Consider the following 27494-nt stretch of genomic DNA (forward strand, 5'->3'; position numbering starts at 1 on the left):
AGGCGGACGTGGGTGGTGACAGGGTGAGGGGAATACTTCAAAGCTTGGCTGTAGAGAGAACTGTTTGGGGGGGGGGGGACAGTATGGGGGGGGCTTAGGCACTGGGTGACAGTACCAGTGGGGTCTGGTGGCTGCAGACAGGGAGGCTCTGTGAGAGGTGGCCCAGCTTCATCTACTGAGCTGTCTGGTGATGAAGGACGTAGCAGGAATATGTGCAAGGGACAGGTTGGAAGGGGTTGAGGGCAGAGGGAATTGTTAACCTGCTTTGGAGATTGGGAAGGGCTTATGGCGTGGCTGCAGACTGCTGAGGTAACTATTGATGGGACTGAGGGAACGGAGGCTGCTGCTAATGCACCTGCTTGAGGTACAGGGGTAATAGTGTGAGTGCAAGTGGTGATGTGGATGGCACTGATGGTAGTGCCTGAGCTCACGGGAGTGGTGAGCCACCGTACAGGCAGTACCTGCAAATGAGTGTCTGGAAAGGCACGGCAGTTGTGTCGCAATGTCTGGGATCTGCTTGTTTCTTCTAAGGATGTAATGTCACTGTAGTTAGTGGTTGAGAAAGTGCTGGTGGCGATAATGGGGGTCTGTCAAGAGTTACACCTCGTAATTTGTTTGGGAGAAGAAATAGGTCTTGCCTTCTGCAAGTGTTTACCTGCTGGTTTAAAATCTGGAGTCAACTCTCAGTCCCCCTTAATATGTTCCCTTGTCTCTCATGTGTGTATTTTCTGTGGTTTGCAAAATCCAGCAAATCTGTTATTATACTATGGTTTTTTACCTTGCTGTACAGCTTGGAGGCTTTCTTGTTGCTGTCTGTGCCCAAAGAATTTAAAAAAAAAAAAAACTTTTCAAAGTACTGCTGCTCAAAATGTTTCAGTTTGTATCCAGTTTTAAGCAGAGGATTTGATTATCCATTTAATGGAAGGGACAGAAATTTAAAAAAAAAAAAAAAACAAAAAAAAAAACCAAAAAAAAACCTGTTAGGGATTGCTGCAGTGATCTTAATTTCTGAGGAAAATCAGTGAAATAAATGCTCAAGTGAAGGTGGAAGGTTAATTCTGCACTGAAGAAGGATGACAGATTCTTTTTTATACTTAAAAAATGTACCCTGCATTTGTGCATTTGGGCTGGAAATTTCGAAGGGGTCAAGGAAGCTCAGTACCTGTCTCAGATTGTTTTCTTAATTCACTTGGTCTTTTTTTTTAAATCTCAATCTTACAACAGTCATGTGTTTAGGTTTTTTTAAAGTTTCATGAAAAATATTGTATGAGCTGCTATCTGCAAAGGTTTGTGTGAATATTAAGGGCTTAATATGGCTTCAGACTCAAGTGGATGCTCAGGTGCAAAAGGATTTTTTCTTGAATGGTAAATGTCAGTAAGGTTTACTGCGGTCATGCGGATACTGTGACACAGGCATGACTGTATTGAAGTTCCACAGTAGAAATATTTTACTGATGTGTAGCAACCATTAAAACTTTGATCTGGGAGTCAGAATTTTCCAGGTTTCTGTGAATGGAATTAGCTGTATCTGCACCATAAATAATCAGGTGGTGCAAATATGGTGATTGACAGCTCTAGGCCATTGTCCTTATGAATGAACTTTTCTTCAGCAGCAGAACAGACAAAATCTTCACAAGCAGGTTTCCAACACTCTGAGAGTAAAATTCGTCTGGATAAAACGTTGTGAAAAAGATATTACAAAGTCTAAGGACTTGCATGGGGACATAAGACTCCAAGGTATGTTTACCCTTTCTTTCACTTACCTCGTAGAGCTGTCACACAGTGAGCATTCCTTTTACATGCCTTTCTGCGATACACAGCACACTGCCTGCCCTCAGCACCCTACTTGTTTCATCAGCAGGCATCAGCTAACTCATCTGGGGTAGAAAGTTATTTTGTATACAGAAAGCTGACATGGCCTTGCTTCAGGGTATGGTGAATGCAGTGAGAAGGCCTGAGCTGGCATATGGATTAGAGGGCATCTGCCAATAGTCGGTTTAATTTCATTCCCTTGATTTTGCATCAGTTTGGCAGGCTTGCTCTGTGGCTTTTCACTGACCTTTTTTTTTTTTTTTTTTCCCTATTTCCTTGTGCTCGTTTTAACAGGAAAAATATCCAGCCTGCTGTATTTAGTCACAGAACAAGTTGTTATCAGTTTTAGCTATTAGAGTGATAATTGTTAGAATTCAGAACTTAAATTCAGAAAAGCAGTTTAATATGAAAACAGGTTATATACAATGTTTCTACTCATTCAGTAATAAAACCTCCTATGTTATATGAACTAGTCTGGCATTTGATTATGTGGCCGCTAAAAGTGATGAATTTTCATAAGTGCCCTCTTCTTGTGACTTTTTTATTTTATATAATATATTCTACCAGTTCCATTACAGAACTATTCATAGTCAGTTGAATTCTGAGGTTGGTAGTTGTGACAACATGCCCAGGGAATACTGCTGACATGCATATCCCTTCAGAGAGTGGTTTTGTTCCAGCTCTGACAGTGAAAACTGGTATCAGAGTTGCAGTGAAAGGCAAATGTTCATGGTGCTAGGAGAACAGAAGGAGAGGGAAAGAGATGCATAATAACAAGTGGACTTGATAAAACAAGCCTGATAAAGAAACAGAGGCAAAAGACTGGAAAAGGAACAACTGCTTGTTTGATTTGCAAGAATGTAAAACAGCCCACAGCAAGGGATGCAGTAAGTTAACTAGTCATAGAGGCCACTGTTCACAAACATATCTTTACTCAGGACAACACTTCAGGATGTCCCAAAAACATGGGGCTGAGTGCTACCCTGGGCAGGTTTATTGTCAAAAAAGCCTCTTTTTTTGTTTATTTCAGAACTGTTAGGAACTTGTCACAAGTAACAAAGGTTGGTGAACATATGACGTTTTGTAAATCATTTGTTTCTCTTTTCTTCTTTTCTGTTTGCCCTTCCCTCCCTTTAGATCTAACTTCTAGCACAAGTACCACAAAAAGCATGGAAGAGAAGAAGAAAGAGAAGAAACCAGAAGAGCAACTTACAGAACCTGAATCAGCTTTCCCAGAAGCCTTACTAGAATTTCAGTAGGTTTAATATATTTAACTTTTCACCCATATAGAATATGTGAAGGTACAAAGTAGATCACAAAGACGATTTGTCCAGTTCAGAGCCTGAGCTGATTGACTGTGGGAGTTGTGTTCTTTTGTGTTCTTGTTTTGGGTTTTCAGTGCTATTTTGGAAATACACACTTTTTAAACTATGGCTGTAGGAGAGTATTCAAGGGGGTCAGAAATATTTTTATGCCATTAGGTTATAATTTGGGAAAGAGTTTTATTAAAAACAAACAAAACCCCCATTTTTGTCTGTTAGTAGCAAGCTTTTGATGAGCATACTCTGAAGTTGCAAGCTCACATTTGACTGGGTTTTTTTTTTTTTAGAATTCCTTGGTGTTCACAGAAGTATGTAGTCACTAGCCAGAACCTCAAGTCCTACAGTTTGCTCCCTTGGTGCAGCTGAGAGCAGAGCACAAAAGGAAGTGTTTTGTTTTGAAAATAATGGAGGGAAAACTTAAAGGCCTTTTAAAATCAACCAGAGAAAAATAAGAGCAAAGAGGGGAATATCTGAAGTAGTTATAAAATAGTCCAATTTATTTGCTCTCCAATCTCTTCAGTAGATGATTAAAAGGAGAAAAACTAAGCTCTGTGACTTTGATAAAAAAGACAGAAATTGAAAGGGAGAAACTTCAACGGCATCCAATATTCAACAGTTATCAGCATTTAGGGAGCAAGGAGTAGTGCCTTGGTGCAGAAATGAAAAGTGGGGTAAGAAAACTGAAGAGCAATCACATCTAGTGACATCTGTAGGAGTTTTCAGGGTTTATGTGAGATTTTCTATTTCATTTTACAAAGAACAGAGTACAGGTTTCCATAGTCAGCAAGCCAACACATCTATTTTGCTAAAAATAAGCAAACTGTGTTACTAGGCTGAGAAAAAGCCCGCACCACTTTCTGATAAAATTATTGTTATGCATATTCAAATATCCAAGCAAATGACTCATTTGTCTGAAGAGTCTTCCACTGAAATGGGTGCTGTACTGACACAGGATATTTCGTTTCTACAGCAACAGTAGGGGGAAAAGGGAAGAAAAGTATTTTTCTTTCTGTCTTTATCTTTCTCCCTCTCTCTTTCCCTCTTGCTCTCTTTCCCTCTCTATACCTCTGTAATCTATAACTTCTCTGTACCACTTGACTGAACAAAGCCGCATAATCATGCAAGTGAATATGTCACATTCCACTTTAGGATTTATCAGTCAAGTGTGTAGTATTTATTTAACTTCCACTCCTGCTGTTTCTTCTGTACATTGAAGAATGGTTGCTGTTCATATCGAGTTTGTTATTTTGCATTTTCAGTATAATTTCTGTTTCAGGATTGGTTAAGAACAACAATCCCTTGAATTACTTGCCCTAGTAACATCCTACAGATGACTGACAAAACTGTCACGGTACTGGAGAGGAGTGTTGTTTCTAGATGATTAAATCATTTAGATGAAATCTAGTATACAGAGTTGAGAAAAATAGTTTCAAAAATAGTATCAAAGGAGTCATCAATCTGGCTGTTTTGTAGCTTTAATCTGGCAAATACCATAGAAAAATAATCTGAAGAGGAAAGTTCCAATATATAGCAGGCAAAATAGCAAATTCTACTCATACGTTTTTGATGCTAACAAAGTGACAGATATAGACCGTCACTTCATGGACAATCTTAAAGTAGCAGAAATTAAGATTAACAGCAGTATTCAAAGTACAGAAATTATTTAAAACGGCAGGTAATTTAGGAGGCCACACTGTGAGGCCAAGCTGCCCCCTCTGTCTAAAAAGTGATGTATTTTTGCTGTAGCCATCACCACCATACCCCAGTATCTCTGTTCTAGTCTCTCTAACGAATATCCTTGTACTTAATGGAAAACCTGAAGAATATCTTGGAGCACACTGACACCAGAGGATGCAAATCTAGTAACCTGCAATTTGCATGACTGAGTGATACAAACTTAGCCAGGAAAAAAATGATCTTCTTTTAAAACAACTTAATACAATAGGGAGGGGCAAAAAGCCCCCCAGAAACAAACAAACAAAAAACAACCCCCAAAAACTTAAGGAACAATAGCTGTTGAAACAGAAAAAGATATTGTGATAATTGTAATACTTGCCTCTGTTGTGCTGTATGATGAATGAGTTCCGGGAACAGAGGGAAAGATTACAGAGAATTTTGCAAATAGACACCATTTGCAATCCAGCTTTTCTCATTCTAGAAGAGAGAACACCAGAAAAAAATACTTATTTTACAGCTGTTGCAAGGCGGATGACAAGTAGTCTATGAAAATTGTGAAAGCAGCAAACTAGTTCTTTGACAACAATGTGTAAACATACTTAGAGGATACTACTTGGACTGCAGTCCCTATATCACTGGTGCTTCTTAAAAGCTAATAAGTTGTTGGTGTACAAATGCAGTTTATGAAGCTCAAGAAAACACATTTTCAGAAGAATTGAATCTCATTTAATTCTCCAGTTTGGGATTCATCAGACCTATGCCTGAGTGAGTTGCCTAGGCTTCCTCTATAGTCAGTGGTGAGTAATAAATATTTCTGGAGCACAAATAATCTTGTCCTAAAAGAGACCTGTGCAATAGGTCAGCTAAACCACATCCAGAAAGAATAAATCAGTTTAATCCTCTCTAGTGGTTAGAAGGGAACAGTATAATCAGGGAATCTGTTTCTCAGTAGGAATATGAGATCCAAACTGACATAAAGGTCCTGATGTATATGGGAAATCATTTCTTTATGTGTAGAAAGCAAACAGTGGTATCCACCCAAATGAGTCAAGCAATATGATACGAAAATAAACATTTCAGTAGTATTTACATCTAATCTACTTAAATACCATTCCTCCCTCTTCTGTTTCTGTAAGAATATCTCTCTTTACTCTTTCTCCACAGAATTGAGACAAAAGAAGCGGCAATTGATCGTGCTTTGTTTGATCTGAAACAAGTGGAAAAAAAGAACAAAGAATATCGTGAAAGAGTAAGAGACTATGCATCCTTCTCCCAACACATTTGATATGTGGTGTTTTAACTCACAGATTCAATTTTATTCTTTTAATCCTAATACTACATTCACTAAAACTAGTCATTGCAGTGAATTTCTTACAGTCAATGAAACTAGAGTTAGTGAGTCACTTCATGTGCTAAAAGTTAAAGTGTTATCTGAATTAAATGTGACGTAAAGCATAAATGTCCTAAATATAACCATGCAAAAAAAAGGACCTGGAGGAGTAGAACACTGCAGAACAGCCATAAGGCAAAGTGAGTTCAGTGAAGGTGTTTTCCAATGCACATGAGATCCTCAGTAACTGCCTAAGTATTTAATCTTACTCTGCAGCAAACATAGGACAGCAAGCCCCCTTTCAGTAGGTACATTCAGATGTGTGTTTTTAAACAATCCTTCAGATACTCCTCAATATTTCAGCGCATAAAGAATAAACAGTATTAACTTCATTTTTGTCAGTAGTATTAGCAGATCTAACCAAGCACTGAGATTTGCTGACCTTCTTTGATTCACTTCTGAGGTAACAGAATTGCACAGGTTTCTATGAAAGCTTACTTATTCTTGCAAACTTAGTTACAATAAAAACTGATCAAAAAGCATCACACAATTGTCTAGGTGCAATTCTTAGCACTGCTTGATGAAGACTCACTTTATTGAGGATTAGGAGTTGTGTTGGGTCATTTTTAGAACAAGGTTATGTAACTACCAATTGCACCCGAGCAACACTTTAAAGAACCGTATGTATGAACTGTATATAAAGAACCATAATATGGCATCTGATGACTGAGAGCAGTGAACTTTGAAAGTTGATATATATACAGTCACCTAATGAATTCAAATAGCTCAAAAATCCTTAAACTGGATCATGTGATTAAACAATGTTGCAGCCTCTACTTTCTATAGAAGGGAAACTTAGAAACCTTCCCATGCCTGATACTTGCCCTGCTTTTATAAGTATCCATCTGTTCAGCTTTCCTTGGTGTTCCTTTCAGTCCTGAAGCCTGGATGGTGTTTCATTTGTGCCCTTAACTATCAGTGGAAGTGGCATTTGGCTCTTCTCTCTGCAGACATCTGAAATCTCTTATGGTTATCCCCCTAACTTGCTGCTAGTTCATGGTCTCACAAGGACTCCTTCATATTTTAGACTGTGCAAGGTACTTTAGGGCATACTTGAAGTGCTATTTGTTTAATTTACCCGTGTTTTGACAGTTCTTTGAGCTCCATCTTTTGTTTCCTGCTTCATGTTTCTGAGTGGTTTAGAGTTAATCCTCTAGAAGGGAGGAATGCTCGAGACTCACTACTGCACAGTTACTGTTACAGTTTGGCTGATATGGTTATTTGCTCCTTTATGGTATCCTTTGGGAGCAAACATACACAATCAGTAATTTCAAATAATTTGAGTGACACTTGAGAGGGTCATGGAAAGGGTTACACAGTTGTGGAATCAGTAGGTAGAACTAATTCCAACTCTGACAAGACTGTGGTTACATGCAAATGACCTGATCATCTGACATTTCTACGTGAAGGTGGTACATTCTCATGAAGAATATTGACATGAAGTAAACAACTCCTACAAATAAATATTGTTATTAAATTGACCCACAAGGAACTTACTTTCCAGGCAATGGAGGACCATTGATCTGCTGCACCAAGTACAGCAGTCATTTGTCTCTCATTTCCTTGTAATGGTCTTGAAGTTACCAAGAAACTTCTGAGACTTGCAAACTCTCCCTTCTGCTTCATCCTTTTTGAATATGAAGAACAGGTGTTTAGCTGAGTGTTTCTGCAGTGCATCCGGGCACTAGGTCAGATTTTACTTTACTTCATCACTTAAGTTTGTCACTTTGAAAACTAATTTGAAAATATTTTAATACATGCCTTTTCTTCTGTTATTCTTTCGTAGAATGACCGCCTGAAGGAAGAACAGCAGGCACACATCAAGCGCATACTAAGGCAATTGAAAGAAGAGGAGAAAGAACAAGATGAAAAGGAGGTTGTGACTAGGGATGATGTGGAAGAGTCACTGAAAGCAAAATGGCAGTATGTTAAGGACCAAGAACAGCTTTTGAAAGGTATGTTGTGAGTTGTGGAAGTGTGGGTTGCAGTTTACGCAGCTGGGATTGAGTACTTTTTTTTTTTTTTTTCATTTTAAATGGAAATTCAACTTCCTCGTTGCATAAAAAGCATAAAGCTTTTCCTCACCAAATTTAAGCTCTCTCAACATGGTAAGAGATTGCGGAGGGCTTCTAAGTAAATCTGTTCCTTCCAGGTGGTGTTATATCATTGTGCAAGTACAGACCCTTCATTTTTTCCATAGAGTTGAAACTCACGAAACTGCTACGTACTGGCTCCACTGGAAGATTTAAAAAAAATTATCGATGGAAGCGAAAATGACCACTTCTGATTGTTGAAAGTTCTGGCTGCCATCCCTGAGATTCTCTGTGGGAAACACATGTGTCTTTGGCTACAACATTTCAGTGAGAACTGTTCTCTCCCCTTGGCAGAATAAGATCAAGCTGTTTTCAGCAATGATGGTGGCCCTTGACCAGTGAGGCCATCATGTTGTAATGTATTGTAGTGTAGAAGAATCACCCTTCTTTCTCCAATCCCAATGAATGTACCTTTATTAAAGAATTTGATGAAGTTGTAAGAATTACAAATGATCAGTCTGAGAAATTGGTAATGTACTTGTCTTCTGATGTTTTTATTTTAATAGATCTGCACTCCCAAATTGAAGAAACTGGCCAAAGACTTTCAGAAAAGCAGAGTGAGAGGGATTATTGGTTGGAGTACAAAAATGTAGGAAGTGAAGCACAGGCCAACAGGATTATGAATCTGGAAAAAGACATTAAGGCACTAAAAGATGACCTTCACAGTACTGCAGGTCAGTTTACAGCTAGTGTAATGTAAATCTTATAGGCTCTTTGAGTATTACTTGCAAGAATTAATTAAATTATAAATTTAATTTGAGGTCAAGTTCTAGTCATTTCTATCAGCTTTTCCAAGACAGTACACCTAAGGTGGGCTGCATAATCCTGTAAAATGGAAGAACTCTCTCTCTATCTATCCCTGTGAAAGTCCCTTTATTAAACAAATTGATAAAGTTACAGAAATTATGAACACTTACAGAAACTGATAAGCTTGTCTTCTGATGATTTTCTTGTAAAATACAGGCAACCCATTTTTAAAAAATGTTACTGTGACGGACAGCAATTTTTCTAAAAATAAGTCTACATACATTTAGGTCACCTACACACAGGAGTCCCTTAGCAGTCATACGTGAAAATGTTGACTCTGCTGTTGTTGCTTCTTATCATGCTGCAAGCACTTCACGTGTTGAAAACTCCTTTGACAGAAAGTAGTATGATCTCATTCTTGGAACAGTCCTTTCTATCGAGCGGACTGGTTTAAATGCAGAACTAGAGGGAGCTGTTTAGCCAGCGGTCTGAACTTTGCCTCCTGGTTGCATAGTCTCGTGTACGAGGCCCTGCAAAATTGCAAAATTGTCAGTACAGACATATACAAACACTGGGAACTGTTTCAATACTGACACAACAGTGTAATTAATTTGAGAGCTTATGTGTTCTGCTGCTGAGTGCTTTACAAAGATTTCTTTACTACTGCTTTATTTTTAAATAATTTAAATATTTTGCTGTTACATAACCCATGCTTTTAATGGGAGAAGGATGTCCTGGTTTTCTTCCTTTATGTCCCCCTCAGTATGCATGACCACAGCCAAGCAGCTGGTAGTAACAGGCAGTGACACGGCTCTAAGGGTCTGTATATTCTGTGCCAGCCATTACCAGGCATCAACTACTGTGGATAAGAGCCAGCTAGCTATCTTTTTGTCTCTTGAAACATATTTGACCAGGATTACGATCTGCACTGTGTTTTCTGCGTTGCCAGATAGCTTGTCAGGTATCCATCTCTGTATTCAGAAGAGGTTGATATATTTCATTATGTGTTTTCTGTGTTCTTAATCAATTTAAAACTTTGCTATACAGCTGCTGAAATATGAAATGAAAAAGAGAATGGGCTTTTATGTAGAATGCCAGAATGTGCCAGTAGGAACATTCAGTCTGACCTCCTGCATGTCACAGGGTACAGAGCTGAAAATTTGTGCTAGAACGGAAGTGTATTTATAGAAGGACGACTGCTACAGAGGTACATATAGCAGTTGCCTAATTAACATACTGCAAAATGATGCTGCCAGTACTGCAGTACTCAACTTCCTAAAATCAAACTTGTAAAGTGGCTGGGGAGTACAGTCTTCTAGCCTACAAAAAAATATATTTTTTTAGAACAAGTCAATCTAACAAGCTTCCAGATTGATGTGGCAACAAATTGGGCTTGTTCACTCCTTGAATGTGGAAGAGGCTTAAGGAATAAGCATAGGTGAAGAGGTTTCTGTAGGTACCACTGAAGGGCTTGACACTAATGCAGTTCATGTGGCCTGGAGATGACATTTTAAACAAAATTGCTGGAGGGGAGAGGAAGCAAAAGAGAGCCATACGCTTATATGAGGTGTGGGGAAAACGGTTGCAGTGAGAGAGTTAGGGAAAATAGTCTCCTTAGAAACAGTATGTATGTCTGAACAGTTCCTCCTTTTCTTCATTCTCCCAGTACAACTCAGGCTCTTTAGCTGTCTGAAAGAATGAAAAGATGAATTAATTATAGTATATAAGTACTTCCATTTCATTCTGCCAAGTCTAGATGGTGGATTGATTAAGGCAGGCCAGCTTCCACAGTGTTAAATTAAGACCTAATGTACAACTAATGCACCTTTTCATGTTTGACTGCCTTTGACTCCACAGTGGGTCCATGACCACACACTCATTTACAGCCAGACCAGCAATAGACTGTCTGCAGCACAAGTGCAGAGCTAGGCTGAATTTCAAGCATCTGGAAAAAGTATGAAGTGCCTTCCTTCAAAGAAAATTACTACAATCTCATTCATTCCTTCAAAAGGAGAAAATTCCAAGCAGCAGTGGGCTATTTAGAATAGCACAAAAACAACTGAAGGGAGGGATGAAATAATTAAATAGCAAATGACTAGAACTTGAAGCCAAACAAATTCAGTTTGATGTAAGACACACTTTTTAAATAATGGCCACAAGTAATGATGAAAGCAAATCATTGAGGCAGTTGCCACATCCTCCATTTTGTCCTGTTGTCAGATTAGAACCCTCTGGAAGGCTTAGATAAGTCAGAAAATTTATTAGGTTCTGTATAATAACTGTCTGGAAAAAATGCCATATGCGTAAGATGATCCAATATGCTTCTATATCAAGAAAATAAGTTTTCCAAGCAAATCTCGTACATGACTCCAGGAGCTCTGCTATTGATAGAGACAAAATTTAATGTTAAGATGCCAATATTTTAGCAGAGAATTGCTCAGCTCACTGCTCCATTAGAATTGAGTTGCTCAGCTGTTGTAGTTGCCAACAGAACTGTGTAAGCCACTTCGGATTACTAGTTTTGTAGTTTTGTCCTTTGAGTTTAGGAGGAGAATTTCTGTGGAGAAGGATATTTGAATCTTCTATGCATGTGCACAGAAGCATCTATGCATGTGATGCTGGCTGATAAATTCCAGTTTAGGAACAACATGCCAATAATCTATTTGTTGTTAGGAGAAATTGATGTCAAATAATTATTTCTGATTTTCTTTTTTTGTTTTGAAGAATATTATATAAATGCTTTGAAAGCAGTGAAAGAAGAAAATGACAGACTGCTTGAAGGGCACATGAAGCTAATTAAGGAACAGGCCTGTGAGGTATTCCTTTTGCCTTTTTTAAAAGTGCTAACTGCATCATAGTTAGAATTAATGTACTCTGTATTAATAATTATTTTAACTCAAATTAAGACTTGGAACTTTTCTAATAAATTGAAAGTAAAATAAACTGTAAATTTTCTTACTAAACATGGCATACACACATGTACTTTTTTTTGGTTTTAAATCAGACTAACAGTGAGTAGATGTGAGGGCATTTTACAAACTAAGTATAGGAAACTGGAGCACCCCATGCACTGATATGACTTGTTCGAGAACATGTCACTTGCTGTGACCTTGATTTTGATGTTTGCATAGACTTCAAAAACCTATAACACACTAAGAGATTGTCTGCATGGAAATAAACATCAATTTGAAGAAAAAAAATTGGTTTGTACTTGTACAACATTTTTAAAATGCCAAATTAGTTCACAGTAAAACTTAGGCTTATTTTTTTGTCATCTCTGCCAGCTCTGCTTTACAAATATGATTTACGAAGTACTTATTGTGACAACTTCTTAGACTCCCAAAATGTAAAGAATACTTCAGTACAGATCACTGGTTGGGCCCATTAGGTGTTTAAATTCCTTGACTTCAGTGCTGGAATTTTCAGTCATGTGAGCACATAATCCAAAGGACTGAGTTTATGGTGATCTACAAGGGCATCTTCCCTCCCAGTTGTTTCTTTCCACTTACTGACATCAATAATTAAATTGTAGCCTTGGCTCATTAGCATAGACCTCTACATGTTTAAGTCAGTCACTTGCCATAGATCAGTACTGCCTCGTTTGTGATTTTCCTTGCTTTTTTTAACAGCTAAAGATTTGATTTCCTGAAAACAGAAAAATTAGAGCAGTAGTGGGAACATAGCAGAACTTGTTAGGCAAAAGGATATGTCCTATTTTAATATGGGAAATTATAAAATACTGGTAAATTGCTTGACACAAACTGCACTAGTCAGGATGATGGAGAAGAAACAGCTGGTCTTGTGGGCTAAATCCCCTTGTAATCCCTCGGGGGATGCTACAGTCTGTTGTGTGGATTTTTCTTAATTATTTCCTGCTGAACAGCAGAAGGTTGTTCTTTATAGTATGCAGCACTGACAAAGTCCTGCTTTCAGACGAGATGATTTTAAACTGTGTTTTCTCAGAATGCTGTAAGATACTTAGACAAAAACAGTTGCAGAGAAATTGAAGAGAATGAATGGCTAAAAGAAGAGGTAAGCAGATCACTTTCAAACCTGAACTGCTATGATAAACTGTATGCAATACCATGACCTACCCTCATAACTGTTTCCAGTGAAGGGCCTCTGAAGACTTTCATAGGAAAAGGAGAGCAATTTTCCTGTAATTAATCTGTAATCCTGAGTAGCAAACAGTGTATGTGGTGAATAAAGGTAAAAGGCGAGTATCTACTTTCTCAAATGAAGGAGCCCTTTTCCTGCCCAAGCAGTTATATGAAGTTTATATACAATGATATACAATTATATACAATATATAAAATAACACATACATTATATGTACATTATTTGTATATAATTCATTATGTACATTATATAGAATAATTGCAATTGTATATACAAAAATATACAATTAAGTATTTACATCTGTGGAGATTAGAATACTATATAGTGTAATGGCTGAACCATGCAAGTGTCTGAAGAGTGTAGTTTTGAATTGCATTAAAGTTCTAGTGTTGCTGTATTGAAAGAAAATGGATATGGATGTTGGAAACATTTTTGGAGAAAGGGTTTGGGACAGCTTTAAATGGGAGGTAATAAAGAAACCCTGGAGATTAGTACACTCAAGAGAGGAAAATCAAAATCGTATACAGTTGTAATTGATTACTTGATTGCTTTTATACTGTACTTTAATGGCAATTTAGAGCTATATATTAGATAGTTGTAACTTTTCTTGTCGAGAAAAAACTTTTTTGTGAGCCAAATTTAGGAAACTGATTTTCCCATGGTGAAAGTTTGATTGTGTTTGTTCCAATCAATACAGGTTCTTTGTTGTGATCAATCTAAGCAAGAGATTGGAGGGAGGAAGTACCCTTCCCCACCTTTACAACCTCACAGTTTAAAACTGAGCAAAACTTTTTTGGAATTTAATAAATGAACTCATTATTTTTCAGTGCCACATCAACAAAATTAACAGAGGTTTCTCCATTTTACTTACTAGTTTAAGATACTTGCCAGCATGCAGGGATATGGCTTTCCTTCTTCCCCTTAATGAGCTCTGAGCTTACATCTTTAATTTTCCAGGGAGGGTGTCCAAACCACAGCTTCTGAGGCAATGAGGTAGGGGTCAATAGGGCAGAATTAATGTTTTAATCTGTATAAACAGACAGGAGCTCAAATCTATACATCCTATCACTGAATGAGCATGAATTCCCTTCCTTTCTCCCTGTCTCACTGAACGCTTACGAACTTTGCATGCATTAGGCAGCGTCAACAAGGGCGATCCTCTTTGGAGTACTCACGTCCCCACAGGCCCTCACCTCGGAGTTGAGGGATTTGGGTTTCTTTCCTCTCAGCTGGAAGTTTCCTATGTTATGAATTAGTTTCCTACGTTACTAGTTTCCTATGTCATGAATTAGTGCTTTGAATTATTGTGGAAAACAAAACTATTATCACTAACTTCTCCAGTACTCTGAATTCACCCATTCATTTTCTCTGCTTTTCTTATACAGATGAAATATTTTCTTTCAGGCTAATGTTTGTATGTAGCTGACAGACTCTTCCGGTATTTTCTTCTGGGAAGATAAACCAAAACTTTCAGTTTTGCCCCGGTTCAAAATTTATCACTTCTTCAGTTTGTCCACTGAACTGAAAAATTACTTACCAAAACAGCCCTGAACCAGTTACCTCCGTATTTACACAGATTTGGAGACTTCAGTCACATTTTTCAATGGTTACTGTGTCACACCAAGATGGTGCAAAGCTGCATCACCTCATCCTGCCAAGCCACATCCTGTTACTGGTTAATGGCCTGTCATTTCAACCGTTTTTAATCCCTGGGAGAAATGGGAACTAGTTTTTAACTGCAAATTTGGATAATTATAGCTGGGTTAATTGGGCTTTGGTGAGAGCAGATACATCCAGATCACTAGGTACTGCTTTTAAACATGTGCATATGGCTAAGATTTCTGGGAAGTATCCATCCCATAGTATGTTCCACTTCCCAGTGAAGGGGGCAAGAACTTGCTTGTGCTTCAGGAAAAGTGAGAGGAACTGTGGGAAGTGAATAACTGGTATCCTTTGGTTAATAAAACTTCATGGCAATATGAGGCGATTGATTACCAGTCCAAAAGAAAGTAGAACCTGAGGTTTAGCCAATGTCACAGCTAACTTGGACCGAAAGCTTCACTAATTCTGGGTGAGAAGGTTTTGTGTATAGGCAGGAATTAGAAAAGCAACACTTGCTGAGCAAGAGCCTGAATTTAACTCTACAAAGAAGTTTTTTCTCTCTCAAAGCTCTGATGTGAAAGCAAAAAAGAAAAATCCAGAGCTTCTGTCTCCCAGACCTGTTTGGCTACATGAGAAGGTTCTGCTATCGGGGTTGCATAGTCCAAAAGTGTGGCTGTGATTGAGAGAGTTGTGCCAGTAAAGGGTTCTAATAAAGGTGTGAAGGAACCAGAGAGGCCTTCCCTTTGCCTGAAAATGTGTCACTCTGTTCCTCCACCAAATGCACACTCTTGCTGATATAGCTGCATTGTTCCTAGGCCTGTGCTATTCAGATAGTTACTATTAAAGCTTTCCAAAATGGGTGTAGTCTTTCTAAGATGATCCTTTTTTTTTTTTTTTTATTGTCAAAAGATTAAGAGGTACCAAAAGGAAATAAGTGATTTGAAAGCCTCTATTCAGCTCCTGGAAGAAGAAAATATTGCTTTAACGACAGAACAGATTGATGTCAGACTTCGGAATCTGAAACTACACAGGTAAAATGATGTCTTTACAGACTCAAAAGTAATTTTTTTTTTTTTTTAAAGATAATCCTGCTTTCTGCCTCTAGAGCTAGTTGGGCTCTCCCACAACAAAGCTAAGGTAGTTTCGTAGTTGAGGGGAGGCAGGATTTGGCTGAGTATGTGTGGCACTTGTGTCTCTGAAGGATGACACTGGCACTGTAACCTCCTAAATACCAAAATTCACGGAAGAAACTGGGTTATTTACTAATCTATTAAGACCTAGCGACACTCACTTTCTTTTAGTGGGGATACCATTGGGGCTTGGAAATAGTTTCTTTCTGTTGTAATTGTCTCAGACCCAGCTTCTCAGACCCAAGTGCTGAGGAATAGATTTTTCCTTTACTATTGGCAAAATGTTTAAGGATGTGAAGATTATTATGTAAATATATGGGGTTTTGCAATCTCAAGTGAAACAGATGACCTGGTACTAAGTAAGGAAGAGGCCTTGGGATAGGTCTGTCTGCAGAGGTGTCTGTACTATTAGTTTCTTTTGTATTGAAATTATTTAACTTGTCCCCTAGAGAAGGATTAATTTAGCTGTGAAATGTCAACACTAATGCTATCAAAAGCACAATGGAACAATGGGAATGGTCCATCTTCATTTTCCAGTTCCAGCTCAGTGATTTTAGCCATAGTGCATTAAAAAGTTCCAAGTCTTAAGAAGTGACCATTTTTCTCTCCCCTCCAAACTTTGGACTGCTTTTAAGTGAGAGCTGCCAGCTGTGGTTTGAATCTTGGACTGACTGGAGACTATAACATTTGTTTTCTTTTAGTCTCACGGACATAGTTGAACTTAGGCACTAAGAATAAAAAAGAGCAGCTTATTAGCCACTAAGCTACCTGGCTGCCTCCGTTGCATTTTTAAACCATTGCGCTATTCTCCATTTGTGGTTAAGCACCAAATGGCTTTCAGAAAGTGTGCTCTCCCCCTTACCCCAAAAGATTGCACAGAACAATTTAGAGAGAAAATTCAGCCCTCTAATATGAGTTTCACTTTATCTTTTTAATTTCATAGGCATTTCCTTCTTACCCAGGCAGCTGGTTGGCAAGATGAATTTCCTAAGGATGAAATGAACAAAGCAGAGAATAGAGAGTATGCAGGTAATGCACGTGCCAGCAGCCTATAAGAACTGATAAGTTACTGGACGCTTACATACTTTTTATTTCTTAAGTTTTTTTTCTTATCAGACTGCCTGTTTGACATGGTGAGCACTTAATTTCCCAGTTAATTGCAGCCACCACAGCAATGATGGACTGTAGTTTGCATTAAGAAGACAAAACCACCATCTACCTATAATAGAGTTTTAAAATTGAAATTGGTGTTTAGATTGTTGAATGCGATTACTCATATAGAGCTAACCTTGAATGTGGTTAACAGTATCGGCCATCTTTTATGAAGATATGATTCATATCTTAATCAGTTCTTAACTGATCCATATCATCATAACTTCATTATATCTTGTCCCTGAGAGGACACTCTTGAACTCTACACTGGCTTTTCACTTGAAGTGTACATGCGCTGCACCTTACAATCATTCAGCTCATAGAGATACACTGGCGTTAAATTATAAATAAAGTCCTAGCAAGAGAAGATGAAGTTACATGGAGCTCAGCCTGAACTGAAAATCTTGGTAAGCAGTACTGAATTTTGGGCTGAACCTCCATCTGTTCTGGTAGGTGTGCTCAGGGAAAGGATATACCGTTAGGCAAGAAGGACTATATGAGTGTGCTTATCCATTCAGGGTGGTTTGTATGGATTCCTTAATATCACATGTTTTATGTACTCACTTTGTATGAGTAGAAGAAAGAGGGGGAAAAAAAGGACAAAATTATATCCAAGAGGTAACTTCCAGAAATTGAAGTCATACAGTTACAAATACATGAACAAGTCTGTTGAAGTTCTGATCAGTTCCAGCCATAGCTGTGCCTTTCTGGAACCATCAGGCATCATCAAACATGTTGACCAAGACTTCTGAATTAGATGTATGTTTACTTTGAACAGTTCCGCTCTATTACCTTTGCTAAACCTTTACAATAGTTACTGGGAGGAGTAGGTTTTGTTCCAATAATCTGGGGTCAAGTCACTGTCCCAGGCAAACACAGAACTCGACAGTCCATGTCTGGAATTCTCTATCATCCTGAAAATTAGTCAGCTGCAGATGTGAGCTCTTCTGGGGAGTTGTAAGTAGACTAGCTGTGTTTCAGAACTTGTATGTATGTACATATAGAGATACGTATGTGGATATTGAAAAGGTTTTTACTTGGTTTTGCTGCCTTTCCTATTTTTTTAACTATTCATGGCTATATAGGATTTAAGTTGAACTGGTAAAAGTTGATTTATTTTTTTTTCCCCTGCCCCGTCCCACAGACCCATTACCTCTAACTTCCAATCAATGTCAGTCCCTGATCTTGATCAGAAATGGTGAACAGAAATAAACATAGAAAAATCAGTGAGCAAATGAACATTTGGCTTGCATTGCCAATTAAAAATCTTACCAAGCTGTTCATTACACCACAGTGGCCAAGCCACATTAAAGATCACAGGCATATATACCAAATACTAATTCTGATCTTCATAAAGCTTAGCAATTACATACACATCTTTGTTAATCTCTTTAAAAAGCGAAAACAGATGGAGATGAAAGCCTCAGAAGTGCCACAGTCCCCTGTCAGAAAAATAAGGCCTTTGCAAAGATTCAGTCTGAAACAGAGAATGAGAAGCCTAAAGACAGTGATGAGGAGCTGCGGGGAAAGTCTTTCACTCCAACTCTTGACAGCTTGTTGTATGAAGACAAAAAAGTTTCCCAGGTATGAGTTAAAGTAACTGGAGTCTTTCACTGACACAAATATATTTCAGGTTGGAGCATGAGCTACTGCTGGGAGTGTTCTACTCCCAGTCGTGTTATGGCAGAAAAAACTCCAATGTCTTTTACCTAGTGCACAATCCAGATCTTAATCATAGGGATGTAGTGCTGTTTGAGATGGTGAGGACACTCCCTGTCCTTCAGACACCAGAAGAGTGTAGGTTCTGCCATGCAGGTCAGCCTCACGTGGGTGTGTTGGATACCTTAGGGCATTTCCGATAGCACGAGACACATTGTTCTGGCAATTGCATGGTGTCGTAGAAATCAGCATATGTGAGTGTCAGGATGAAATTCCCCCTAGAAAGAATTGTCAATGTCACCTATGACAGTTTTCTATGGTACTGCCCAGACTTGTGGGCTTGGATGCTGGTCCTTTAGAATTTATGTTGCACAGTAGCATTAAAGGATCAATAAGTAATTTATTCCTTCAACAGAAAGCCAAGACGAATATATTCCTGGGCGCAAAATAGAGGGGTTGAGGTAATGAAAAGGTACAGGTTATATGTAAGTAGACAGAGTTTGTGTGGTTCTCGAAAGAGGTGGTGGCACCTGCTTCAGGAGATCCTCAGTTGCAGAAAGATGTTTCCTGGATGCCTTTGATACTACACTCTTGAGTTATGAAAACTTGAATACATTTCTAAATAAACCAATTTCTCTCAGAAAATATATGACTCTACATCATCTATTTCTACAGCAAATCGAAGATGATGATATAGACATGGCACAGACTGTGGGGGCTTGCTGTGTAGAGATACTTCTCCATAATATTTCTCTACTCTTAAATATTTTATTCAATCATACTCAATAATGAGTTTAAAAAACAAAATCCCCAAACCCAACAACTCTTTTTTTCTAGAAATTTGGAATTAGTTTGATTAATACCCTGCAACTTGTGTTCAGAGAAATCATCCTGCTGCCTTGATCAGAGACTAACTTAAGGAGCAGCTCTGTCCTGAAGAGTCATTACAGAGAAAAGCTGAACATTTAACCAAAAAAATTCTGTCCAGGTGTTTGTTTCCTTGCAGTTGTTGCCTTGGGAGAGGAACAGTAGCTTTACTTCTTTCTTCCTGCCGTTAGCACTGCAGAGCCCACCTCACTGAGGGCCATAGGTGCTGCTGACATTGTTGTACTTCCTAACAACGAAGGTGTAACTGCAGACAGCGAAGCTGCACTGACAACTATTAAGAAAGCATTTATTAAATAGAGGTGATTCAAGAGCTTGCACTGTAGGGTTCCTTCTTCCGTCCCCTGGCCTTGGCTGAACGGTCCTGCTCCTGCCCTTAGCGAACCCGTAGTGCACATCAGCCTCTTCTGTAGCTGATTCATTCACTAACCCAGCAGAAAAACTTGCCTTTTTTTTCTCCTCCTGAATTAGTTTTCTGTTGGGTTAGTCAACCAAATTGACCCAGAGGTTTGGAGGTGACCAGAGCCAGCACAGATGTGGTGGAAGCACATGGCTGGACTTGGACCTCTCTCTCTTGGCAGTGGTGAGCTGTTGGATTAGTTTAATTCTTCTCACAGAACTGAACTTGGGAGTAGAATTTGGTTTGCAGAGAAAGTGTTATTGGTGAAAACACACAGGAAAAGAAAAGGGCAGCAGGGCTGCAGCCTCCTAAGATGAGCTGGCTTGTAAAGCGAGCCCGTTAACAGTGACATTACCAAACATAGCAACCCTAGGGCAGCATCTTTACAGTTCCTTTTAAAAGGAAAGTTGCTGGGTTCTTTTTAAGAACTGCTGCTTTTCTGTGTAATTGCAGAATAATAATATTCTTTCTTCTTAAGGACTACTTAAAGCTGGTCCCTCTGGAGACAAATCTAATGTGTGTGGTTGGAAGAGCCATGCCTATTCACAAAGAACCAGAAGAAATGCCAGGCAGGAGCCCCACAGAAGATGGCATTACTGGTAAATCAGACAGGCGCATCACAGCTCAGATGATCCAGGCCTTATCTAAAGACAAGGTTGGTTAAAAATAGACAAGCTAACACAGAAATGTAACATTGTCAGTTCATTAAGCATTTGCTCTGTTCTTTAAGGAGCGTGTGGCTCTGGGCTTTGTGGAAACTATTTTTGAGTGTCTGAATCATGATTTACACATACAAGTTTCACGAGAGGTGGGTCTGTGTGCAGATGGCTAATTGAAAGGTTGCTTTCCCTACCACTGTGAGAACTCTTGTGCACTTTTTGGGCTTCTCAGTCCACGTAGCTGCACGTAGATCTAATCAAGGATCTGAGCTAATATTTAGTTTTTGTGGTCCCCACTTGCAGTCTGTCAAATGTGTAATTCCCTCTTGATCAGACACTGAAGGGGTAAATGTGGGCTGACATAAAATGTTACAAAATACTTAACACTCTGCTAAAGCAGAATCTAATTTATCCAAGCATAATCCAACTGTTGCTAGACATTGAATGTTTGAATGCATTTCATCTGTCTCCATAAACCCCCAACTTAAATATATTGAAATAACCAAAGTTTAATGGAAAAAAATTTAAAACAGAGCATAAAAATAATCAGTCTTAAATATTTATTTTTTTCTTTTGACAGCTGGCCAACTAGGTTGTGTGACCCTGTATCTTTGTTTTGTGGCTGGTCTCCATGAACATCTTAGTGCATTGGTCCAGTGGGTTTCTCCGCACCCTCGTTGCACATCCTGGACCCCCCCTCAGGAGAACACAACGCAGTTACTTCCCACAGGCACAGGAGGCTTCTGACCTATCCATTTCCTATTTAGAAACTTGTAAAAGCATCGAATAATCTGATTTATTCATTCCAAGCAGTTAATCAGCTGCTTGGAATAAAGCTTTAAAAAAAAAACTTAAACATTTTAAACAACCTGTATCTGTGCAGTGGGTCTCATTTTATCCTGTACTTCTGTGCAAACATTTTTCATTTTCGAGCCAGCTCAGATGTCCCTGCCCAGCAGGTGTCTTCTTGAGTTGCAGGTGAGTCCAACGCTGGGCTCCACTGACTGCAGCTCAGAAACCGGGCTCACAAGAGACAGGTGGAGGTAGGAGCCTTCACCTCAGACTGCATCTCACTTGTGTTGCCATGTAGTAAACAGCCAAATGAGCTGGGACGTGCTCTTGCTGTAACCCAGCTGAGTTACCACAAGGCTGAGGTCTCTCCTAGAGAACAGGGATGGCTATTTGCAAGGTGATAATATTTTCAGTGCAGCAGCAGCCTCCCCTCGGCTCCACTGGGTCGCTTTGAGCGAAGTGCAAGCCCCAGGAAATGGCTTAACTTGAAAGAGAGATTAGTTCTGCTCGGTGATTAGCTTAGCTTTTCGTTCAGTCACAGAATCAGAATATGGCTTATGCTGAACAGCTTTTCAGTTAAAGAAAAGCCTCTCCTCCTTCCCACCACCCCCCAGAGGACATTTCCATTTCCTAGTGATGTAAATGTAGGGCCCATCTCTGGGCTTCTCCTTGCTTATGCCCATAACGCATCCACCATGTGTCAGACATATGGCAGGACAACACAAACACGTACCTTAGAAAAAAGAAACTTCGCCTCTTCGAGTCACTGTTTAGCCTTTTACCGTAAATGCCTGTGTGGGTGAGAGGGAGTTAAAAAGAAATCTGAAACATGCTAATTAGGGTACAAGCCACAGGCAGCCTGCACAAGCCAGAAGCAACAGCCTGTAGCAAAACATATTTAGTGAAGTGTCCCAAATCCCCTTGATTTCTATAGGATTAGCATTAAGGCCAGTGTGAGGCTTTTATGCAGAGAAAGCTAGGTCTTCAGCAAATGAGGCATCTGGATTTGATAATTTTGTTTCTGGCAAAATCTCTCAGCAATGAACAACATGTTGTAAAACAGAGGGGTGATCAGTCCACTTTCTGGCAGCACGGCCAACGCTTCCAACTCAAACAATGGGAGCCAGGGTTCACTACTCCAGTTCGGACAAAACTTAGTCACTCTTAAATTCCCAGCATTATGAAATACCTTTTCTTTACCGTGTTTCTGTTGTGCAAGACAACTATAGAACACCAGGCTACAAGATGCAGGAAAGCGTCCATGTGTCCCCACAACTATAATCCAAGCAAAGCCTTGGTTGAGCTGGAGTTATGTATTTAACTGGCACACAACTCAAAGAAACTTGCAGTTTCAACAGGAAAAAAACCTCACAAGTGTTCACTGGAAATTCAGAGTTTAAGAAATATGATCATTACCCAAGTTGCATGTAAGTGTGTGGTAATAAAAGCCATTTTAATAGAACTGAAGTCCATTTGCTGGAACCGAGAAACATCAATCCGTCAAATGCCTAAAAAGCACAATGGCGTGGGGTGTACTGCTAGCCTGGATCCACTCAAGTGATTAAAGGAGCTGCTTACCTCAGCACACTGCTGGTTTGAACCCTCTCGGAGCTATTTCCCTCTAGAGTCAAGCAATTGGATTATATTGCTTTATAGTCTGGCTGTGCAAGTCTGATCTCTCCCCAGCCTGAGCTGCGGGGAATGTAGGTTACTTAAAAACCAAAAGTTGGGAGGTTTGCAGCCCTCGATGCAGCTGGGTTATATAACAAGGCAATCTTTCCACAGGTTCAGACCTGTGTGTTTCGGGAAATGAGGGTAGGAGACTTGTTCTGCAGCATTTGTTCTTGTTTGGCTGCTTTCTGAGAGAGAAGTTATTAAACACTCTGCTTCTGTGGGCTAGAAGGAGTTTGCCAGAATAAGGTCAAGGCAGAAGCTAATGGACTGAAAAGTTACACTACAGTGACAAGGAAGGAACAGAGAATCTAATGGTATTAGCGTCTTAAGCCACTGATGTTTTGCAGCTGGATTTTCCTCTGAAAAAGACTTTCCCTTGAATTCTGAGTCCACTGTAGAAGGAAGGATGTTTCTCTGTAACACGACACTTCAGAGCTCATGTTCTGCAGACTACCACAAACCCCGTGTTGTTTTAGGACAGGACACGGTAACGAAATGCCAACAACCGTTGCCGTATGTGGCCCATCAAACATCTCCACTGAGCCATGGAAAACTGGGATTGGACATGGTGCTGGATCTTTCCCTCACTTTTAGCGATTGAAGTGCAGCAAGAGGCTAAAACTGTACCAAATGCTTTTCTAGAAAAACAGTACTTGGGCAATTGCTGTAGCTGGCATGGGGAAGTTCAGCAGTTACCACTGTGAGCGAAGCAGAGAGCCAGGCTATGAAGATAAGCACAGGAGCTCCGCTCTCCTCGTATAGTGCAGCTGCCGGATACCCAGAGCAATACGCTGCACCCAACACATTTTCAGGTCCGTTACCGGCTCACACAACATAACTTTTAAGTTGGTTGTTTGTTCCAAGGCTTTTTGATCTTTGCCTCAACAGCAGAGAAACAAGAAAAGAAGTAAATGTGTTTTACTCACCCCATAGCCTGGTTTGTTATCCTGGGCAAGTCCTGTCCCACAAGTGAGGTGGATACAGTATTTACTCAGCCTTCAGCTACAAAAGGGTGCAAGTGGGCAGCAGCAATGTTACACCTTCAGGGGAACCTGCCCAAGGTTCTCTTCCTCACTCATTCTCCTGATCTAGGCAGGATGAAGCGACTGACCAGCCAAGTCCCTTCATTCTCCAGTTTGAACATGGAAAACATCAGTTAACTCACTGATTTTTCCTGTTGGGCAAATTCAGCAAAAGATGTCAAAGACTGTTTCTGCTCCCTCCGCTGCAATGGGAGCGAGCTGCAAGGGTCAAGCCAAAAGATCACCCACAGGCCAAGGAAAAAGCTCTTATTCAGTTTATGTATGCTCCCATTAACGTTGCTTTTTCTTCTGTGTTCAGCACATTTCTTCACTACCTCTCACATTATCTTGTCAATCTTCTGCTCCCACCAACATTTCCTATCTTTCCCAGTGCTTTCTGGCACCTAATTCTCATTTTTCTACCACAATCTCAATTATGTCATGGCCTTCAAGTTGCAATTCATTTATATCGCTGCAAAATTTATACTAGGCTCTGAAAACAGACGCTTTTTGTCTAATCAAAGATGCAGGGCTTGACCCTGTCCCTCCTTCCTGCTGAAGGGCTGTCTGTCAGCTGGGACAGTCTGTGACTTATTCCAGTAGCTGGTTGAATGGACCATCTGATGTCATGTAAAGTCATGCAAAGACAGTTTTTAAACATTTCCCGAGGTATTGTCAGTGTCAATTTACTGCACAGAACAGTTCAGCTCGTTGCAAACCTACAAAGAACAGAAGCAGCAGAAGAATTTAGATTTGTCTTCAGATGAAGATTCTACATTTGGGCTTGTAGAAAACATATGAAGTTACAAGCTGTTCAGGTTTTTGTTCTGGCAAGAGTAATTGTCTCAAGAAGTGAACCCAGTTGTTTTAATAATATAATACTCCAATTTATAAATAAGGTAGTGTGGCAATTCTGACGCACTAGTTTCCTTCAGAAAGCTCTAAAAGGAACCACGTTTAGACAATTCGTATGTTTGATATTCTGAATGCAAGCAAAATCTAGGGGTACAGTCCCACATTGAAAGCCTCAGCTGTAGGAATGTAAAGATTTAAATGAATCTTAACATCAGATGGAGGTGTGTACATTATATACTCTACAAATAACAGGTTCAGGGTTTTTTTTTTTATTCATGATTTTCAAAAGAAATTTTAGATCTCATTTAATGACGTACATCCTTCAGGACAAGCCTCAGGTAATTGAGAAGAGGAAAATTCCACTTCTGTCAAATCTCCCTGTGATGAAAACTAGTGTCTCACTGCAGATGGTCTCAGCAAAGTGCTCAAAGCTTCTTCAGCATCACCTTCTGCTGGAAGATTAGGGAAGATACCTAAATAATGGGGGGGGGGGGGGCATATTTATACTTCTTGCTCAGTTATAAACCATACAAATTTATTGCCATGAATATTTTGAAAAAGTAGAAGATTGTGAAGTATATTAAGTAAGGAATCCGGCTCTTAACAAGACAACTCATTATTTGTAGTGGGACTAAGGCTGCCTACTACAGCACCTCACTGATATAGATCACCTCACTGCACCTCCTGTAATATAATATGCAGATATGAAATACATTTGGTATTTTATTAAGTAAACAAAGCAATTATCAGTGCACATTTTAAGCAGCAAAAAGAAAAGAAGCACCTCAGACTTTCATACCGTAACAAAAGTTCTGTGGAAGCTGCATTTTATTTGAAAATCCACCCATTTTTGCTAACATACATTTTAATATTTTAAACAAAAATAGAATCTGCAGAGACAATGCAGCAAGTATGCTTAATTCATGTACAGAATTGCTTTCATATCATCGACTATCCCTCTGAAGGCCCCACTCCACCCAAAAGTTATGATGTATTTACACAAAGCACCGATCAACAGTGCTACTTTAATTCTTCGTTAACTAAATACCCACTAGACATATGTAAGGAAGCTACTTTCCCTTTTTTACTCTTAAAAGGTACATGATCATAAACATGGCACTAGCCAAATGAAAAGGCTTTCCCCCCCACAACACACACCACCTCTTTTTTTTTTTTTTTTTTTTACAGAAAAGAAGGAAAGTCTTAAAGTGAAAGCAATTCCTCACATTCATTTTGGAAAGGCCTTATAATGTCAAATGTAAAAATAATGACATGCCAAGCACAAAGCAATAAAGTTCCTTCCCAATGCACTAATGCTGAATTAAAAATGTAGTGCTTCTTCTAGTCAAGTTAACTGTTCCCTTGCAAAATCCTAGGCACAGAATTGACTATAAGGATTAATGCATTTTACAGCTCTTCCCTAATTCCCATATATACTGAGAATTCATTAGATTCAGACCTTTAAAATATTTAGTGCTCTGTATGTCAGCTGAAAAGCATTCTGAATCAGATTCATTCTTTGTGGATAAAAATCAGACATACTGTATACATCCATACTCATTTTCATAAGGAGGTTTTTTTGATACAATATTAATGTTAAATTGATAATCATAAATAAATACAAACAATAATACATAAGGAATGTCTACTGCAAACTGAATATATAATTTTTAAAAAAAGTTAATTTCCATTACTGCTGTGCCTACATCTGTGAGGACTGAAGAAAAGGTAACTGCAGAATTAAGAATTAGGATTTGACCCTCCCCTGCCCAAAGTCTTGTCTCGAGTTACGGTAAAGGACACGTCTCCATTCCAGACACCATTTCCAAACACCAATCTCAATTTCCAGAATAAAGGCTTCTCTTCGTATGTTACCAATTATGGATTAGAAGCTGAAAGTATCGATGTGTTAGTCACCAGGACAAAAAAATAGATCTTAGTCTTAATTCATTGCAATTCCTGGCTTTTTATGGTATATTGATGTTTTCTTACAGAGATGTCCCAGGTTCCTTCATTGGTCTTCATCATTTCACTGCATCATTTAATGGAAGAGGAGAGTTTGAGAGACTGAAGTTCATTTTTTCCTGGAAGTGGGGGTTTACTGGTGAGCACATTTTTTTGGAAACGTTCCTTTCTCTTCCGTCTAACACAGTTACATAAACTGAATCTGGAAAGATTAAAAACCCTCGTGTTAACATCCAACAGAAGTAGGACTTCACTATAAACCTGTGTTTTCCTCAAAAATTTCCATTCTTCACATGCCCAAGCTACCCCAAGATCTGAAGTTTTAAACAGAAATAAAAATTTTACAAAATCAGGGCCAGAAAATAACCAAAAGCCATCAGGATGTTTTTTCCAACTACACCAGCCTTTGGAACACCTCTTTGCATTAAGCTGGCTCGTCCAACAATAAAACCCTCTCCTTATCCACACGATATTGTCACCAGTGGCAGCGTAACACAGATCAACATCACTATGAAGAGAACTCAAGGTCATTGTTCAGG

General features: G+C 39.1%; 2 protein-coding genes across 14 annotated transcripts in view; one reads left to right on the forward strand and one right to left on the reverse strand.

Moving 5' to 3' along the window:
- The first annotated feature begins 151 nt into the window (after positions 1 to 151).
- On the forward strand, positions 152 to 21521 carry CCDC83 (coiled-coil domain containing 83). Of its 3 annotated transcripts, none has more exons than XM_074816398.1 (13): positions 152 to 309; positions 1611 to 1737; positions 2950 to 3067; positions 5976 to 6060; positions 7988 to 8156; positions 8801 to 8968; positions 11766 to 11857; positions 13005 to 13073; positions 15672 to 15793; positions 16836 to 16921; positions 18444 to 18628; positions 20467 to 20643; positions 21228 to 21521. In XM_074816398.1, the coding sequence occupies exons 1-13, from the start codon at positions 286 to 288 to the stop codon at positions 21237 to 21239; spliced, it is 1434 nt and encodes a 477-aa protein (XP_074672499.1). In that variant the 5' UTR covers positions 152 to 285; the 3' UTR covers positions 21240 to 21521. The 3 variants fall into 3 exon arrangements, with proteins under 3 accessions (XP_074672499.1, XP_074672500.1, XP_074672501.1); XM_074816399.1 differs by having other exon boundaries at positions 1614 to 1737; XM_074816400.1 differs by lacking the exon at positions 13005 to 13073.
- Positions 21522 to 25695: 4174 nt separating this feature from the next.
- Positions 25696 to 27494, reverse strand: part of PICALM (phosphatidylinositol binding clathrin assembly protein) — a 71476-nt gene continuing 69677 nt past the window's right edge. For all 11 annotated transcript variants that reach the window (XM_074816397.1, XM_074816396.1, XM_074816395.1 and 8 more), the window contains one exon: positions 25696 to 27157. Coding sequence is in view for 2 of the 11 variants with exons in the window: in XM_074816391.1 (XP_074672492.1) it covers positions 27143 to 27157 (15 nt within the window). In the remaining 9 variants the exon portion in view is untranslated. The remainder of the gene's footprint in view (positions 27158 to 27494) is intronic.

The sequence above is a fragment of the Strix aluco genome, chromosome 2 (assembly GCF_031877795.1).
Source record: "Strix aluco isolate bStrAlu1 chromosome 2, bStrAlu1.hap1, whole genome shotgun sequence".
NCBI lineage: Eukaryota > Metazoa > Chordata > Aves > Strigiformes > Strigidae > Strix > Strix aluco.

What these genes read in the sequence shown, in the direction of transcription:
- CCDC83 (XM_074816398.1), top strand. Translation starts at nt 286, where the DNA reads ATGGCGTGGCTGCAGACTGCTGAG. An exon ending in ACAAAGAATATCGTGAAAGA is followed by an intron (nt 6,061 to 7,987) that starts GTAAGAGACTAT and finishes ATTCTTTCGTAG; the next exon opens with AATGACCGCCTGAAGGAAGA. An exon ending in AGAGAATAGAGAGTATGCAG is followed by an intron (nt 16,922 to 18,443) that starts GTAATGCACGTG and finishes CTCTTTAAAAAG; the next exon opens with CGAAAACAGATGGAGATGAA.